At 40.0% G+C, this 19,482-nt stretch overlaps 1 protein-coding gene and 1 long non-coding RNA gene across 2 annotated transcripts in view; one reads left to right on the top strand and one right to left on the bottom strand.

Moving 5' to 3' along the window:
* Positions 1–19,482, bottom strand: part of LOC111871415 (potassium channel subfamily K member 1) — a 51,799-nt gene that overhangs the window by 6,029 nt on the left and 26,288 nt on the right. The window contains exons 2-4 of the mRNA XM_023864512.2: positions 14,029–14,344; positions 4,606–4,968; positions 1,548–1,783 (exon numbers count right to left, since the gene is read on the bottom strand). Of these exons, the coding sequence (XP_023720280.1) occupies positions 1,548–1,783; positions 4,606–4,968; positions 14,029–14,344 (915 nt within the window). The remainder of the gene's footprint in view (positions 1–1,547; positions 1,784–4,605; positions 4,969–14,028; positions 14,345–19,482) is intronic.
* Positions 1,717–11,376, top strand: LOC111871422. Its single transcript, XR_002844020.2, has 2 exons — positions 1,717–1,802; positions 8,788–11,376. It is a non-coding gene; the product is annotated as an uncharacterized LOC111871422 (long non-coding RNA).

The raw sequence follows: 19,482 nt of genomic DNA, 5'->3' as shown, positions 1-19,482 counted from the left end.
AGACTGTGGACCTGTCGTCTTGACAGATTACAGATGAATGAATGAATGTATAAACAGCAGCGCGACACTTCCGTCGGCATTCCCGCGAATTCGCACCGAAAGTGGTGCGAATTGTACTTTACATTAGTTTTACTCTCCCATATTGTTAACACACATATATGAAAAAGTGCTGTTGTCGTGAAAAATTCACGGGTATTATACTTTACAGGTTGTGTCATTTAGGTTATAGCATTGTTGCTATTCATAAGCGACACTTATTAAGTATATGCAAGAAAACTCTATATCTGCAATTGATTCTAGGCACTGCATTAATAAATTGATTTTAGGGTCAGGGAGAAACTACACGTGTATGTCGAACATATCAGAGAAGAAGTTACTAACAATCTTGAGACAAACAAAATAAATGAAGACCAAATTCTATACAGGCCTTAGGCGAAGATACTTTTCCAGTGGAGTTTCACTTCGTGGAGTTTTACTTCGTATTACGGTCCACTGTCGCTGTGACTAATGTTATCGGACATGAAAATACACCACAAACGATCGTATTATTTTGTTGCATAATTTTTTTTATTGCTAGTGGGGTGGGACTAAGTCCCTTGTACTGCGGCCACTTCTGGCCTATTGTACCAGCCCCAGATGATAGGTGAGGGTGATTGTGGAGCAACTGGTGGAATGAAGATTGGCAGGGGAAACCGAAGGACTCGTAGAAAACCTGCCCCAGCGCCACTTTGTCCACCACAAATCCCACTTGACCAGACCCGGGATCGAACCCGGGCCGCAGCGGTGGGAAGCCAGCGACTAACCGCTTGAGCTATGACGCGGCCCTTTTTGCATAATAAGTCGCAATTAACAGGAGGCATACATAGATTTTGCTGAAATCTATGATCTTCACGGACGTGTAAATTTAAGCTCTCGTATTATCTGCATAAACCTAACATACACTTAGGTTATGCCGTTTATTTCAGACTAGAGCCCTCGGTACGATTCTGTTGGACTGGTTTATATGTAACCTTGTAAGTGCATGCTTTGAAACGGAAAGAAACTTTCCAGAGCTTCATAAACTGAATCACATTTCGTGATGGATGCTGACTTTACTTCACATATTCACATCAAAACATTATCAATACTCACCTAACGACACGACACACTGCAAGAAATGGCTGCTTGCTCGGTTGTGACTTCTTAGATAACTTGTTCGTGCTATGTGTTAACGATCGGTAATCTTGCTATGGCAACACGGAATTTCTTAATTTCAGGACTTTTATCTCACAGTTATATTTCAGTTATATATGTGTAGAAGGATTATAAATTTATTAGTAAAAGACAATAAATCATTTAAAGACAAGAGATGAAACAACTCACGAAACGCGGGGTATTTGTGATCTCAAATATAACGCATACTGTCCCATACAATATTCATACAATTTAATAAAATCTTGTGTTGCCAAGGGATTTTTTCTGTATTATGATTTTCTCCACCATATTGCTTCCACTAAGTTCAGATTTCACATATTGACTATCACACAAATCAGACCACAATCCTGTACCTGCACCCGCCGGGGAACGCTGACTATAGTAAGCATCTTCTGCAGGGCTGTGACATCTATACCGCCCCCAGCGCTTTCGCCGAGCCGTCTGAGAGTGTCAGCCAGAGGCCCTGAGAGAGCCTGCAGCCTGCGCCAGGACTGGGCATATTGTCTCCTCACCAGCTCAATGATGGTAGACGTGAGGGCCAGCCCCACCAGGATATACAGCGTGCACAGCAGCATGTACTTGGGTTTCTCTGGAAGGACAGAACATCGGTATGTTCTTCTCTTTAGTGGGCAAACAATAATGATAGCGTCAAATGCTCTCAAACAGGACAAGCGCATTATGAAGCTCTACGACTTTTACGATCTGTTCTGAGTTATTACTCGTAAAAAAAAATAAACTCCTTCGTTTTTAGTCCGCAAGCGAACTATACCGACCGAGCGACAGCCTCTTGTAGGCGAAGTTCTGAGTTACGCATTTCAATATTACAGACTTCGTGGGAAGGCATCATCAAGCGCATGAATCGAAATGCTACACATTCTACAAGATATTCCAAATTTGCGCGTTCGCGTGCTGTTTCTCATATTTCACGAAGAACTTCCTTTCAAACGGATACTTCATGGCATTCTGGAATTTTGGCCTCAGATTTCCAACGAAAGAGGTGTTATTATATTGTATGACTTTCAATTACATACGCATCCCCCTAGGCTGTGGGGAGAATATTTTCCATTTCTAATCAAAACAGTCTCGACAGTGAATGTTACATGAGAGTAAAGTTCCTGTCTTTAGTCCATAAATATACGAAGTATAAAAAGAATATTTCCTATAAGGGTAGCAGATATTGTGAGATGCACCCCTTAATTTATACACTCTTCATTTTATGGAAATTCGATTTGAGCTTCGTGCAACTTATGGGTTATAATAGGCTGATACAAGTCATCAAATGCAGTGCAGACTTTTACAGTAGATTTCAAAATCCAATTTTATCAAAATCCTTCCTGTATGCAACATAATTTCAAAATTCACACAAAGGCAAATAGAAGTGCAGGCTAATGATACGGCGCTGGGATATTATATTTCTATTTCACCGTCTAATTTTTATTTGTACTTGTAAATAAGAACAAGCAGAACAAATAGCACAAATAAAGTTTGGTACATCGAAACAAAATAGGTAAAAGATATAGCCAGTGCTTGCCGCAGTAACGGCCTTTACATTATATGATTCGTGAGGGAAATTGTCTACAGCTTAGGTAGGAAAGTTTTGGTCCTGAGTGAATACAAGACTGTGAATAGAATGATGTCTGAAATGTATGTTTCTAATATTTCTATAGATCTGAGAAAAGAAATGTGGGAAATACTTATTGCTTACATTTATAAGACAAGCCTTAAAATTGTATATTGACTTAAAAACTGTCGTTTCTGACATTTCCCATCATGCCTCATTTGCATATTTTGATAGCAGGTGCTCATGGTCTGCCATTATATTTAGAATAGAACAAGTATTTCCCCCATCAATACATATTCCATGAACAATGATTTTTTTCTCGCCTTGAGAGAACGGAACCGTAATTTTGTTGCTCTTTCTTTGATTGCTAATTTCAGCATTACAATATAATGACAAATTTTGACACAGAGTCAGGGTGCCCCTTGTTATTACTTTTCACTAAATCTGAGAACGTTGAAATGTTTTTAATTTGCGAGGAAAATTTTGTCACCTGGAGCGGCATTTAAGCTATTGCCATACACATGGACCACTTTTCTATTCCAGAATTCTAGAAAGTAGTTAACAAAGTAAGTTACAGTTTACAGTGTGATCATAAGCGATCGAAGTTGTGTGTACTTTTAAAAGGCATAAAATCTAGTGGTTTTTATGCGGCTCCGTCAGACACAATTGTGCACAATGGCGCTAATTGCATACAACTCCTCTGCTAAGCAACGTATTTCGGACAGTTCGACCATCATCAGGCTCCTTGCACTGCTGCAATGGAAGATTCTTGCATCTGTATTATTGTGTGCCGGTCACGGTAGCCGAGCGGCCTAGGGCATGTACTGTCTTCGCTCGCTCGGAAGCAGGGATCGTAGGTTCAAATCCCACACAAGGCATGGATGTTTGGTATGTGTATGCGTGTATTCTGTGTTTGTATTGTCCTATGTTTAAGTACAGTCCAAGAAGTCCTACCGTCTATAAAAAATTATCAATTAAACTGAGAAATCAACCCTATGTTCCAAAAATTGGAGTGAGAGAGAAAAATATTACGTCTAGATGAGATTTTTGAGTTTTCAACTTCGCGTATTTTGGTATTACGTTTGCTTCTGAGCAGTTTTGTCAAAATGTTTGTGGGATTTGCAAAATAGCAGCTCTCGCTTAAAATTCATGTATTTAAGAACTTTTTCATTTAGAGTAATGTATGAAACTTTGTACTGGAATGGTGTGTTGCGTTTTGTGCAGGTAGAGTATGAGTTGCCTACAAGAAAACTTAATACGAAAATACGCAAAGTTGATATCTCAAAACTCGTACATGCGCATGCAGCAGTAATTTAAACACTGACCCACATAGCAGCTACAGGATAATTTGTTGCCTAACCTGACGATGGCCGAATAGACCCAAGCATGCCGCCTAATGAAGGTGCATGCAAACAGTGTAACTGTAAGCAGATGTGTTTCAGGGGAGTTTGTGATACCGATGGTACAAAACAACACGAAGCTCCAGCACAATATTTCATAAAGCTTAGCAGTTGACCGTTCCATAGCTCAGGCGGTTAGTCGCCGGCTTCCCACCTCGGTGGCCCGGGTTCGAGGCTAGTTCTGGTCATGTGGGATGGGTGGTGGACAAAATGTCACTGGAGTGGGTTTCCTCCGAGTACTTCGGTTTCCCCTGCCAATTGTCATTCCACCGACTGCTCTACATTCATCATCATCATCATCATCATCATCATCATCCGGGGCTGGTACAATAGGCCAATTAGTGGCCGACGTACCAAGTGACCTCAGTCTCACCACCCCACGAAACTAAAAAAGAACTAAGTTTATCGGATGGTACACTGTCTTTGCCCAGCTGTAATACTAGTACGTACTTGGCACAAGGTCACCGAAGCCTATGGTAGTCATGGTGACGAAGCAAAAGTAGAAACCCTCGAAAAAGCTCCAGTCCTCCTCCCAGAGCATGAAGAGCCCAGCACCCGCTGCTAGATACAGGAAGAGGAACACGACTGCGGCAGCTGCGGTGAGGGACCGACGCGCCGCTGTGTTGACACTCAGAAAGACGGCGGGCGCAGGCGGAAGGTGCTTCCTCATGCGTGCGTGCAGAGATGACACGGCTGTCGCGAAGATGTGGCCCATTGATGCTATGACGCTCAGCGTCAGAGGTATACCTACCAGCGCAAACAGAATGCAGAACGCCCGTCCCCCGAATGTCGCAGGAACGATGTTACCGTAACCTATGAGACCAATAAATGAACATAGAGACAGTGAAAAAAAGAGAACAGTCTTTGAGTAGCCAGTGCTCGCCCGGGAAATGAAATGTCATGATATTTTTATTGAAACACAGTATCATTAATTCTTTCTCAACACGCAGCCACTGTTTCTGAACTGACCAACACGAAGTGAGCCCATAACTACACATTCTTTATCAAGATTCACTTTAATATTACTCTCTCGTATGATTATCGTAATAATATTTGGTAAACAGAAGGAATTATGAACCTGTTCAGGATACACTTATCATAAACATTATATGCTATCACGTGTATGGGTGACTATTTGTAGTTGGATTTATTGAGCACTTACAGATCGTTACTACAAGTAACTATAGAGCTATCGGTAATTCACACACTCTACAATTCACTACAGCACGCACTAAATCTTCTTAACCTGCTGTTATCTTCACCGGTTTTCATCTGGTAACGGCTTCAAACGTCGTAGCTCCTTCAACTTCCGTGTTCACTTCCTTACTGGCTGGCGAATGTCTCACAACTAACTACTTTATAGACATGTTCTGCTTATATCACCTCATCACGTACTGCATAGGAAACACGGCTTCCAACATTTCTACTGTTGTGTCACGCAGCTGTCGCAAGGACTGCGCAGAGAATATTTCTTCCTAGTTAGTCCATTGGGGCGTGTTAGAAATCTGTTGCTTAGCAACAGACGCTGTTTACAGAGTCATTACTTAGCAACGAGTCTACATACTACAATAGATTAACCGTAATACTATACATATAAAATTGCTATACGGTACTGAATCTGGAAATCATGATAAAATTATTTCAGGAGTGAAGAAAATCTTTGAAGATGCTTTAGGCCAGCACGCGGTAGCGTAGTTGGTTGAGGCACTTGCTAAAAGCCAGAAGGTCGGGGGTTCATGTCCCGATGAGGTCATTGGATTTTTTCAATTGACCTAATTCTTCCAGACGCAATATGACCTGGGGTAGACTCAGCCTCCAACAGAAATGAGTAAGAGGAATATTCTTGGAATGTTACTGGGGGTAAAGGGCGACCGGCGCGTAAGGCTGACAACCTTACAGCCATCTATGAGCCGTTTGTCTAGAAAATGTGGGACCCTCAACGTCTCACAACCCTATGGGCCTTCATGGTCTCTTACAGGGATAGCTTCACTTTTTTAGGCCAGTACATTTCTTTGTTTTCACCCTTTTAAGATTTAATTCTGGAATATCTATTCTACGTTTTCGTCTGAATCTCGTAACAAAATCGATAATCTTTACCGGAGGGCACATAGTACATGAATGTTGCAGCCTGAAAAACGAAGCAGATTTCTAGCCTATGTATATTTCCCGAAACTGCCAGATTCATTACTGTGCATGCGTTAGTTGCACAAAGACCGCACAATAAGTACAAATTTCTAGAGTCAGCACAAGACGCCACTTAGCTCAATCTTCTTGCTACAAGACCCCCTCCAAAATATTAAGTGATTACCGTTTCTCTAAAGTCAACGGACGCCCCATCAGAGTCTCTGAGGAAATTGTCGGTTTATTTACATCGAAAAAGAAGCGGCAGATCCTGCAGCCAATCCGATGTGTCCTGTATAAATGAGCACTCGTATCTCCCCTCCCACTCTTTTATTATTAAAGCAAATAAATAAAATATAAATAGATAGGTACAAGCGTACTTCATCTTCACTGTAGGAATAGGCGTCTGGTGTGTCCTTTGATGAGAGATTGTTGCTTTTGGAAGCGTACAGGCCACATTAGTGTTGCCATTAGGTTGTATATGTTACCAGTCTATGAAGATGCCAAAATGCAGCCATATGATCATAAATATTTCAGGAACTCTGAAGCAGCTTCACAGCTTGGCTTCCTTTTTATTTCTAAAAGACCTCTTTACATTTCTGTTTAAGCTTCACAGCAGACAACGGCAAACTTATAACGAATACATCATGAACCACCCGAATTTCTGTCATATACACATCGTGTAACTAATTATATAGCATAATTGAGTTAAATTGAAAGCATCTGCAGAAGTTATAATATTTTATCCATCTGAATCATGAATTTTATATAAATAATATCCATAAATTCAGTTTTTCCAAAACACGAAGTTCATTGGGTCATTTTTTTTTCTTTGGCACTACAGCCCCAGTGGGCCTAGGCCTACCACCATGAACGTCTCCGTTCACTTCGGTTTTTCTTGATCTTACACATTCGGTAGGACTCCTTGGGCGGGTGATCAGCTCGTCGCAAGGCCTCTATCTGTACACAAACACAGAAAAACGCACACACACAAACTAAACATCTATGCCCTGAGTGGGATCCGAGCCCACGATCCCGGCTTCCATGCCATTGAAGACAGTACATGCCTTAGACCGCTCGATTACCGTGACCGACCATTGGGTCATATAGGATTTGAAATTCGCACAGCGGTGATTATGAGGAGTCTTGTTTCTTTAGGATACAACGCCGGGCAGCATGTTCTTCCGAAATATCAGTTAAATTTCCACCGGACTGTACGGCGTTATACCCCAGAGGACGTAACTCTTCACAATGCGTCTCCATTACAAGGACCAATCCATTTATACTGTTCATGGAAATAATCACTCTTTATTCCGAGAACTTTGTGAAAGGTGTAAATATACTCTATGGGCAAAATATAAAGCATTTTATTGGTAAAGTAGAGGGTACATATACTAACCATACACATTAAATTGTTAATTATCTCCAGTAGTCGGAATCCCTTAAGGTTTATCCTCAACTTTCCCATGATCAGATTTTAAGAGAGCAATAAACGCAGCGCTTCTCTTATCTTCTTGGTAAAGATATATAAATTTTTTTAAATTCCCAGTTTGTTAGATTCACTTACTTACTTACTCATGGAGCTGAGCCCTTCTGGAGGAGCCACCAATTCTGCAGCTACTCAAGAATTTCCCGGCATTTTATGGAACCCGAAGGTTCATTACCGTGTTCACAAGAGCCATCCACTGGTCCCTATCCTGAGCCAGATCTATCCAATCCATACCATCCCATCCTATCTCTGTAAGATCCATTCTAATATTGTCCACCCACGTACGCCTTGATCTTCCCAGTGGTCTCCTTCCTTAAGACTTTCCCACCAATATACTATAGGCATTCCTCGTCTCCCCCATTCGTGCTATACGACCTGCCCACCTCATCCTCCTTGAGTTGATCATTCTAATTTTGTTAGAGTCACTAATCAATAATAAACACATTGCAGTCGGAATCTGGAATTATTTTTGTATGAGTTTACTCGTTATCAGCATTTAAATTTCGAAGTCGTAGAGTGATATCTGATTCCAGTACTTGTTGACAGATACGTGAGTAAATAAACTACATGATGTCAAGTGAACTCTAAAAACGCAGAGGAAATAGATAAATATATTGACTCTATTCAGCTTCAAATATTAGGCACGTAGAGCTTCGGAGGCCAGAAGACGATCATGAATAGTGAGGTAGTGCACATGTTCAAGGAGATGAGCGTAGCCTATTTAAATATATGATAACATTGCCCCATTCACCATGAAATACCGTCTAAAGCCACGAAGATTTTAAGTCATGAGAGCCAGCAATGTGAATGATATTCCAACTCAGTAACTTCTCAGCAAAACTTGGCAACATTGCTGCTTGAATAACCTGCTCGGTGGTAATTTTCAGTGAATCGCAAAGCTGTTTTATCAAATAAGTTATAGGTCTATGCGTTTGAGGCTATTTACTTGGATTTTATCCATTCTTCTAATTCTTTTATTTACTATTGTAATGATTTGGTAATGGGTTTATTTCCATCTTCAGGTGGACAAGACAGATCCCTACTTAGCAGCCCAACAGAGCGAAGGTTCCTTCAGGTAATTTCACCAAAGGCGGAAATAAAACAAGTTGCCTCATTGGTGAGGCTGTGTATATATAAAAAACGGTTCGATGGCCCAAATAACTAACTCCTGTGGTTAATAATATCAGAGGTTAATGAACTGCAATATGAACGAATTAAATTGTGGGACAGTAACATATATATATATGAGCATCTGGGTCACTTGCAGATGGATTCGGTGTGGTTTGTGACTGCAAAGATCTACTTATACACAGAGAAAGCTGAAAGAAGATTTGTTGACTTTTTACATCCTACGCACAAGAATTTGCATGATTTATGGAACGCTATGAGGTACAGCTTTATATTGCATTGCGTAAGACTGGCTCATCTTTTGGTCTAATTTTAAATCAGTATGGTAAAAATAAAGTAAGGTTTCTGTTTCTTTAAAATAATACATGTAGTCATAATTGTTTTCTGTATACGAAAGTTAAAATATATATAACCCAAATTGCTGCAGCTTTAACTGGGGGAACCAGAGTGTGTTTAATGTACATATGTTGCCTCAGCTTTTAAGTCTGTAAATTTCTGCTACAGGACTTTTCGTACTCGAATAATATTAGTTATATAACATAGGTCTATTTTTACTTTCGGTGTAGCTTCGAACATGGTACAGACTGATGGGAGGAAAGACGAACAGACATATTTTCCCTCTGATTCTTCCATCTTATGAAACGTACGTTTTTAAGAAATTTCTCCTTTGCTATTCGTTATGTGTTCTTTCAAAACTCACTAGAAGCAGTTCTGAGACAATGCAGTACGAATGCGACGATAAAGTCCTCTCTTCTGGGGCACAACGCCTTGTAGCCCGATTAAATTCGCTACCTACCTCATACTGGTTTCTTGCTTTGCTTCTTCTTCGACCCTGAAAACTGAGGCTCCATGTTTCTCCGAAACTTCAATTGACTTTTATTCACTTTATTCATAACCACTGCAGTGAAAACCTCAAATCCTAGGTAACACGCAAGCCCGATTCGCGCAGAACCTATAGAAAACTCAGTGCACTTGTCGAGCCATCTGAAGCCATGTAGCTAAATTTCGTGGCTTCATATTTATTTTACACTGTTAGTCATAGCCGGCCGATATTACGATCCCCCATAGATGGCGACTCTAACGTAGCCTATATTACAACAAAATTTCTCTCTACTCTGTATAGTATTTACCTATTTATTCTTGTTCTTTACTGGCGCTACAACCCTCTGTGAGTCTTAGCTTCCTCCATGGGCCTCCTCCGTTAGCTCGGGAGGTTTCGTTAGCCCCACCCAACCCCCAACCTAGAGAACCAGAGATTACACTTCGTCTGGCCCCTGCCCTTTGGCTGACTGATGTGGATGGCTCTCCCAGGAGCTTATACTCCCGCCAGCATAGCTGTCCGGGTCACTTAGGTGTTCAAATTTCCTCTCCGCTATATGATGGTAGTCTTCGGGGATGATTAATCTAACTGCATTTTATAATATGCTTGTCATTGGTACGGTTACCTCGAACTCTTAACAAAATTTTAGCGGCAGCCAATTACCTAATCCTTCAATTGCCGATGCATATCTTCATGCCATCATTAAAAAATTACTCCATTATATTTTCAGTACAGAATAGAAACTAAAATCTCCACACCGGAAATTGATGCAACACAAAGGATATTTCTTGTGTAAGGTTGCCTACTCAAAGTTAACGTCAGAAATGTTCGAAACCTCCCAGCTGTTCAGGAAATTCCAGTCTCCTGTGGAACCCGAAGTTTCATTATCGTATTCACACGAGCCCTCCCAATGGGCTCAATCCTGAACTAGCTGAAACCAATCTGAGCCCTCACTTTTTAACTTTTATGGTAAATTTCAAGAGTATCTACATTCAGGTCTTCGAACTTTTCTGTAAACTTTAAATTCTCCGAATAAAATATGTGCATTCAATTCTCCCATGCGTACTACACCTACCTCCCATCCATAAACAGTATTTTCTTGACTTGATGGCTACAATAACATTCAGTGAGCAGTACTGTTGAGCTTTCCATTATGTAGTTTACTCAGACCTCCTGGTAATTGCCCTGTTTTGCGTCTAAACATTTCCCTGAGCATCCTCAAGTTTTCTCCTAAGTAGAACGACAATGATTTACCTTCATACACGGAAACTGATAATGTTACATGTGTGTATATTTTATATTTACATTTACAGATGAGAGTTGGGAAAACCAGAAACTTTGAAATAAATGGTAATAAGCTACACAATACTTAATTCACTTCTGATTTCCGCTGACTATGATCGGAGCACGGAAATTTATAATATTGGAACCAATAATTGACCATAATTAATAAATACCAGAACAATAGTTAATTCATAGAAGATTGTAAAATTATATAGTGTGCGGTGACAGGCGTGATTCGCAGAAGGAATTATGTATGATATTCTAACATTAATGATTTTCAAATAATAGGATAATAATAAGTGCCTTATTTAATATACACTGAATAAATAAAATTGTGATAAACTTTTCTCTTGTAATAAACAATATTAATATTCACGTTTATATTTATTCAAATTGGCGAGGAGTCAAAATTGTATAACGATTGAATAAACAACGAGTATTAAGGCTTTAATGTTCACTGTTAGTGCATACACTAAAGAAAAATTATAAAAGTATGTAATGTTTTTAGTATATGCTTCAAACTTTTACTACTAAAATCCTGATCATAAAGCAGTCTGCACTTAATAGCAAAATTTTGTTTACTGATATTGAAAGCTGCAGTCGGCCATGGAGAAACAGCCGGATCCTATGCACTGACAAAGCTCCTTGTTACACCGCCCTAGCTGCGCAGTAATTTTTGGCGAGAACCGAGATTCCAATCACCGCCCAGGTAATGTATCCTCAAGATGGGGTTCAAAGGCCAGCGTTTTCGCCCGAGGAGAAAATTCAACAGAATGCGACAGCAGGTCTCAGATGTTTACTACAAGAGGACCTTCAGAGGTGCTTCCAGCAATGGTGGGAACGCTGGAGTAAATGTGTATAAGCAGAAGGACAGTATTTCGATGGTGAATTGGTTGGTTTCTTCACGTTAATCTTTTTATTGAAAAATATGCCTGAATTTCGGGAATATCTTGGTCCTCCTACGTACGTAAGTAAGCATGCAGAGAAATAAACTTTCCGCCTTTCTCTGGGTAGACCATTCACAGTGCTATTTATAAGACAACATGTCATTATACAAACCCCACACACAAAATGACAGTCCTGCAACTATTGTCATGAAGGCGAAGCACGGCATTCTCAATTTTCGTACAGACAGCTGCCCTTCAACGCTCTCTCGGTTACGTAATTCAGTCTACTGGGTCGGATGTTACTATATCAAATATCAGATCAAACATTATGACCGTTTTGATTGCTTGAATATCATCTGAAGAAAACTTTAAAATCTTAATCCAAATTCCATTCCCAACCCCGCGTTAGCTGAATCGAAAGTCCCTGCTGAGTTGCCTGTATTCCTGTTTCATATTCCAGGAATTTCATGTCCATACCGGTTATCCTGATTAAGATTCTACGTGGTATTACTCGGTTACTTCAGGCAAGTTCTGAGGGACTTATTTACTTACTCATGGAGCTGAGCCATTCTTGAGGAGCCGCCAATTCTAGAGCTACTCAAGAACTTCCCAGCAGTTTATGGAACCCGAAGTTTCATTACCGTGTTCACAAGAGGCCTCCACTTGTCCCTATCCTGAGCCAGATCAATTCAATCCATACCATCCCATCCTATCGCTCTGAGATACATTTTAATATTGTCCACCTACGTACGCTTTGATCTTCCCAGTGGTCTCCTTCCTTACGGCTTTCCCACCAATAGCCTATATGTATTTTTCCTCTTCCCAATTCCTGCTACATGCCCTGCCCACCTCATCTTCCTTGACTTGATCGTTCTATTTATACTTGGAGAAGAGTACAAATTATGAAGCTCCTCATTATGCAGTTTTCTCCAACCTCCTGTCACTTCATGTCTCTTCGGTCCAAATATTCTCAACACCCTGTTCTCAAACACCCTCAGTCTATGTTTCTCCCTTAATGTCAGAGACCAAGTTTCACACCCATAGAGAACCAGAGGCAGAATAGTAATTTAAATTAGGCCACTGCCTCTTTCTTGCAAGTATTTTCCTATCCATCAACCACTAACCATCCAGTTATTCGACTCTGTGTAATCTTGGTATCTGGAGCTTGTTAAGTTAACAAAGTAAGTAAAATATGAAGCTCGCATAGCCGATAAATAACCGATTCGTTGAAAGCGTGCTCAGTCGAAAGGCTTCTGTTTGCGTGATGTTCATATCGGGTCTCACTGAAACGGGCCAGTCCTTTATTTATTTATTACTTAACGACGCTATCTTAGACTATATGAGGGCTCTTGCGAACGCAATGAAGAACCTTTGGGTTCCATACATTTCTGGGAAGTTCTTGAGTAGTTGCACAAGTGGCTGCTTCTCAAGAACGGCTCAGCTTGTCTTAGACAACATAGCATGTGACAATAGGATAACTAGTGCATAATGGATTGGAAAGGAATGCAGCCGAAGTTTAATTTGAGGTACTATCACAGAATTCTTCTGGAAGAGCTGAGGAAAATGTTGAAGACATCAGCCAGGAGAGTTGTCGCGGCCAAAATTCGAAACGGACAGTTCCCGAATACAAGTCAGAACGGTTACTTTTCGTCGCAATTTCTTTGTATTTATTGTTTATAATACTGAGTATAGTGCATTTTCGTAACAAAGTTACGATTATAATTAGAATGGTCAAGTCAAGGAGGATGAGGTTGGCAGGTCATGTAGCACGAATGGGGGAGAAGAGGAATGCATATAGGATATTTGTGAGGGAGGCAGAAGGAAATAGAGCACTGTGAAGACCAAAACGTAGTGGGTGAATAATATTAAAATGTATCTTAGAGAAACAGGATGGGATGGTATGGATTGGATTGACCTGGCTCAGGATAGGGACCAGTGGAGTGCTCTGGTGAACACGATAATGAACTTTCGGGTTCCATAAAATGCTGGGAAATTCTTGAGTAGCTGCAGATTTGGCTTCTCCTCAAGAAGGGCTCAGCTCCATAAGTAAGTATGTATACTGAGTATAGTTTCCATTGGAGAACATGGGGGAAGACAGAATGACACTCTTGCAACACACATGCGCCTACAGCCTGTATACTTACCTATAGTTGTCAGGACGGTTGAGGCAAAGAACACGGCTTGCAGGAAGTTCCATCTAGCCGGCATTGGAACTGGAGTGTTTGGATTCAGTGGCAATGTGACGCCGCCCCTCACGGCCTCCTGAACCACTTCCTCATATTCGCCAAGCTTATGGGAAACGAACGATGTTAAGTTATGAAACTGTTCGCTATGATCGTGCCCCGAGTTGATTGTGTGGTTCACTATGGTGTGTATCAAAAACCGTCGTTCCTTGAGAACGCTTGTCTGCAGCTCTTGCAGCAATGACACCTCGGCTGGGGATTCCAGTTCATTGAATACCTGTGTGGCAAACATACTTATATGTGAGAACTTCCTTCTACCTTAGTCGGTCTTCTAGTGTATTTTTATTAAAATTGTTGCTGTCTTGTAAATCAATCAAGGAGTTACGAATAAAATTCTTGAAATTCCCTTAATTGGAACTCTAACTCAGACCGATTCTGGAACCAACATAGCCTTATTTCCAATGGGTACCGGGGCTCTTTCACCAGGAGTAAAGAGGCCGGAACGTGAAGCTGACCACTCTCCTCCAACTAGTGCCGACTTCAAGAATACGTGTGTCTGTACAAAACTCCCACTTACGACCTCATGACCTAGTGCTTAATTAGTTAAGCATAAGAACAACATTACCTAACAGATCTAGTACTGCGAGAAATGACAATTTCTTTTATTTTTGTGAGATTTATACTTAAATATAGGGCACAACTATATATATATATATATTGTAGCGTGTTTTGTGTGTCACGCTACAAATAAGTTCACGCCGTGGTTTGATATATAGCGAATTTATTTCTTTCGCTCATTTATATATATATAATACTTAAAATCAAAATTTCTTAACTAAACTGTGTCTGTAATCTTTTACTTAGAGACAGTATTCCAAGGAGGATAAGATGAATATGGAATGTGCCACGAATGGGGAAGAGGAGGAATGCATATAGGATATTGGTGGGAAAGCTGGAAGGAAAGAAAACACTGGGAAGACCACGACGTAGGTGGGTGAACAATATTAAAATGGATCTTAGAGATATAGGATGGGATGGTAGTGATTGAATTGATCTGGCTCAGGATAAGGATCGGTAGAGGGCTCTTGTGAACACGATAATGAACCTTCGGGTTCCATAAAATGCTGGAAAGTTCTTGAATAGCTGTACAATTGGCAGCTTCTCAAGAAGGGCTCAGCTCTTTGAGTGAGTGATTCACATATGATGTGTAGGTATGTTTGTAGATCTATGACAAATCCAGATATGACATGCCTAGCTCCAGTAAATCATTAGTTATCAGCAGGTCCAAATTATAATAGTACGAGTCCCTAGGTTGTGATAAACATGAGGAACGAATAATTATTTTAACCCTTTATCTTCCAGCCCTCACCAAAGAAATCGCCAAATCTACGTGAACTAAATATGTTTTCTCAGAAAGGTAAAACAAATTCTCAAAAGACCTTGGAACAACCACAGGACAGGTTATGTGAAAGCCACCATAAATCTCAGTATGTCAAATTTGATGCCATCTATTGAGGGAAATGCCGTACTAATTGATTAATATCGATCTCGTTTACTGTGACAATATTAGCGCAACTACTCGATTCGATCTGGGGGGTACGTGACGTGAAAATGTCTCAAAGAGAATAGCAGAAAAATCATTAATGTACACTAAAGACTTCTATTTGAACAATTACATGGAGATGCTTTAGAGTGAGAGGTGATAATCTGACAAAAAAATATAACAACATCGTGCTTAAGAGAAGTACGGTAATTTGATAAAAGAACGGTAAGTGTAGTTACTAAGCGATATCAATTTAAATGTGGACGTGTGTGAGTACGGATGAATTGTGGGCCATACGGTCGTGTATACGAAACTGCACAAATGCTTAAAATCTACCATTTGCTTCGCAAGAATCACACAGCTGCTCAAGAACTTTAAACAAAGAATGATGCAGACTGCCATTATGTTTCTGAATGTAGCAGTTGTTCTGCTTGTGTTTGTTTCTATAATCCCAATAATACGAGTTACAGTCAGCCATTTGGTACCTTCAGAATTTTACAAACGAATCTTGTGTTTCTTTCGTAGGTGATTATTGTATCTCAGTATCTGGAGATCCTTCAATTGCGAGGCAATAAATTACAGCTCTTATTTATCTTACACGAAGCTCAGGAATGATTATTTCCATGAAATCGAAAGCTACAGAAAGTTTTCCAGTCACAAGCTAGTTACTTTACATTAAAAAAAACTACTTAAATAAATATTTCACAGGCTTCGAAGATTACTACCGAACACCATTTCAAGAACTAAATTAACTGGCGCTACTCTATCAATTTCACCATTTCGCTTCTGCCATTTTGATATTACTGATTGCAGGAATTTAAAATTATGGCATTAGGTTGTTTTTAATGGCATAATGTTCATATTAGTTTCCTGAAAATCGGCCAAGAAATTAGAAGACTGAAATCAGGGACACACGCGCAAACGGACGGATATACACACACACGCAAACACACGATGACAAAATGGTGATTTCATAAGGCCACTTCTCACTTAAAGAAGGAAAGTATGCTAAAAATTACGTTAAAAATTAAATTAAATGAATAAAAATATTCCGAAAGGAGCCGGGATAACTTAGTCTGTATAGCTACTGGTTATGGGCTGGAGGACGGAGGGGCTGGATTTCGAGTCCCGGTAGGGTCAAGGATTTTCTATTCTCCACGTCGTTCAGACCGGCTCTGGGGCCCACTCAGTCTCCTATCAAATCGGTGCCGGTGGATGTTTCCCCGGGGCTAAAGCGGCAGGGGCGTGAAGCTGTCCACTCACCTCCAACTACTGCCGAGGTCAATAAAATGTGGCTCTATAAATCCAGTTCCCCTTACGCCTTCATTGCGTAGTGCTTAATTAGTTAAACAAAGAGACAGCTTTACCTTTTTACCTTAACAAAGTTCTGAAGATCCTTATAATCCAATTCAGGAACTGGGTTGATCGTTCAAGAACTGTTAGTCATACATAACTAACTGTTTAAGTAATTAAGCACTACGCCATGAAAGCTTTTGGGGGAGTGGATATATAGACCCACATTTCGGCACTAGCTGGAGGTAAGTGGTCAGCTTAACGCCCCGGCCGGTTTCTTGAATTTTAATTTGGGCTTTGATGTTGGCAATACTGAATTTTTGGTTTCTACTGACAGAGTATCAGAGGTTTCCCTTTCGTTTAATCTCTTTAAAAACCCAGAATTCTGCTTTGAAATATTGAGTTCGGGGGGGCCAGAATATAAGCAGATAAAATATCCAGGTTTGCGCTCAGAGGGGAGGAAGTGGCTACTGAACACGTTGCCTCATAAGGGATTTTATCTGTTGAGTATAATTAAAACTTCATATTTGTGTTTATGTTCCAATTCTGTAAAAGTCATGAGTCATATCGGACAGTTTATATGATGATACTGAGGAAAATAAACCACTGCGTTTATTATAGTTACGTCCCGGTGTTCATATTCGAGGGCTGAGTTTACCTCTTGCCTCATGTCTGCAGATCTTTCAAGCGGACCATGCAAATATAAGTTGTGTGTCACCCGAGCGAAGTAACCGGGTTCTACTATGCGTGAGATATGAGGTTCTTAACGCGATGAAAAAAATGTAAATTTCTTTTAAAATATTTAACAAACTACATGACATTTTTTAGCCTAGAAATCTTAATATTAACTTATTTCTTTGTCCTGAATAGTAAATCTGATAAAATTCTCCTCTACCAGGACCATGCAATCTCATATGCCCCCAAGCGATGAGAAATTCCGGCCCTTCCCCCCTTTAAATGAGATCATATTTCTCGAAACTTCGTCATAATAATACGGAATTTTCGGATACTTTGTCGAGCGTCATCATTGGAATAGTCCCTAATTTTTAGAGGAGTTTTGTTGAAATATTTGTAGATGATCTCCAATATATATTTATAATATCAACAGATTGAAGGTTAATTTAAAAAGGGCAAAATTAACATAGATGTAGTTCTGATTCTCTGTAGGTTACCTGCTGATTACTTTCTGTGATATAATTTTAAAATTATTTGTAATTATTAGTTTCTAAAATACCATTAAAAAGATCATAATCCTACGAACCAATACATGAAACTGTAAATCCTTCAAATTGTGTTATAAAAGCATAACAACTACTACATTACACTTTAAATATGTGTATGATATTGTGAATAACAAACTATAAACATCAATAGTATTGTCGCGTATCGGGCGTATATCGCGACAAATAAATTCTCGATGTATTCGATGTAGCGAATTTTATTTCACACTCGCTCATACAATCACTCAAATTACAGATTTCCGATTACTGCTATCTGCAGTATCACAAATAGTACACTCCAAATGCCACAATACAACTGACTGGCTGACTGACTCTGAATACAACTCGGCGACTGTTACTTTATAACTCAGTACAACTCTGCGGTAGCCACACTAGACCTGACTGTGAATAGCCTTCGCTGCTCCGTATGTAGCCCCGATCAGACAATACGGGAAAACGGCCACGTAATAGGCACCCTTCTTGCCTGGCCCTGTGTTGCTATGTAACGCTAGCGGAGGTAACCGCTGTTACTATCGTAACGTCGCCGCTGTTGACTCGCGTTGCCTAGCGACCGCGATATCCCTCGGTGACGTCACCGCGGAGGGGAGTGGCGGGGCGGGAACTCGCCTATTACCGTAAGAATGCGAGCGTTACGTTACCGCCACGTACCGCTGGGGAGGTAGGGGTCAACATGTCACAGTATCAATAGAAATGATTTCAGTAGATTCTAAAGGTTCTGGCAATGGTGTATAACACTCGGGATTGCTGGGTTTTTGGATTTTGCCCACCGTCCGGTATTCTGGAAACTAGGAACACAACGCTTCGGAAACAGGATCTGCTTCCGTCCTCAGGTGTGAGGGTGGGAAACACCTATTGTGTAAGGTATGTTATAAAGAGTTAACCTCAATCACTGGTCCGCTAGAACACTTGACAAGTTACTGAAGTTAATTCTTTCTAAAGAAAGCAAAAGAATAGACGTTTTTCACTCTTTCACATATGGGGACGGAAACAGCTCCTGTTTGCGAAATGTTGCGTTCTTTAAATTATCGAACGATGGGAAAAGTCCCAAAATTCTGTTATCACAAAAAATTATTAAAATTAATTTGTAATTAGGAACCTATAAATAATTATTTTAAATATATCATTGAATATAATTATACTTAATAAAGTTAATAAAAATCACTGTCACTAAAATAATTATGATTCACATATCTAGTATATTAATAACATTATTAATTAATGTCCGTTAAAATATCTTATATAAGAGATAATAATAATTCAATTAAATTAAATTCTGTACTATTTATATACCAAGTTAACAGCCGCAAGACCAATTACAGACAGAGCACATGTTAGATA

This window comes from Cryptotermes secundus, unplaced genomic scaffold, assembly GCF_002891405.2.
Source record: "Cryptotermes secundus unplaced genomic scaffold, Csec_1.0 scaffold152, whole genome shotgun sequence".
NCBI classification, from domain to species: domain Eukaryota; kingdom Metazoa; phylum Arthropoda; class Insecta; order Blattodea; family Kalotermitidae; genus Cryptotermes; species Cryptotermes secundus.
Note: the sequence above shows the minus strand (reverse complement) of the source record. Positions and strands in the feature narration are given on the sequence as shown.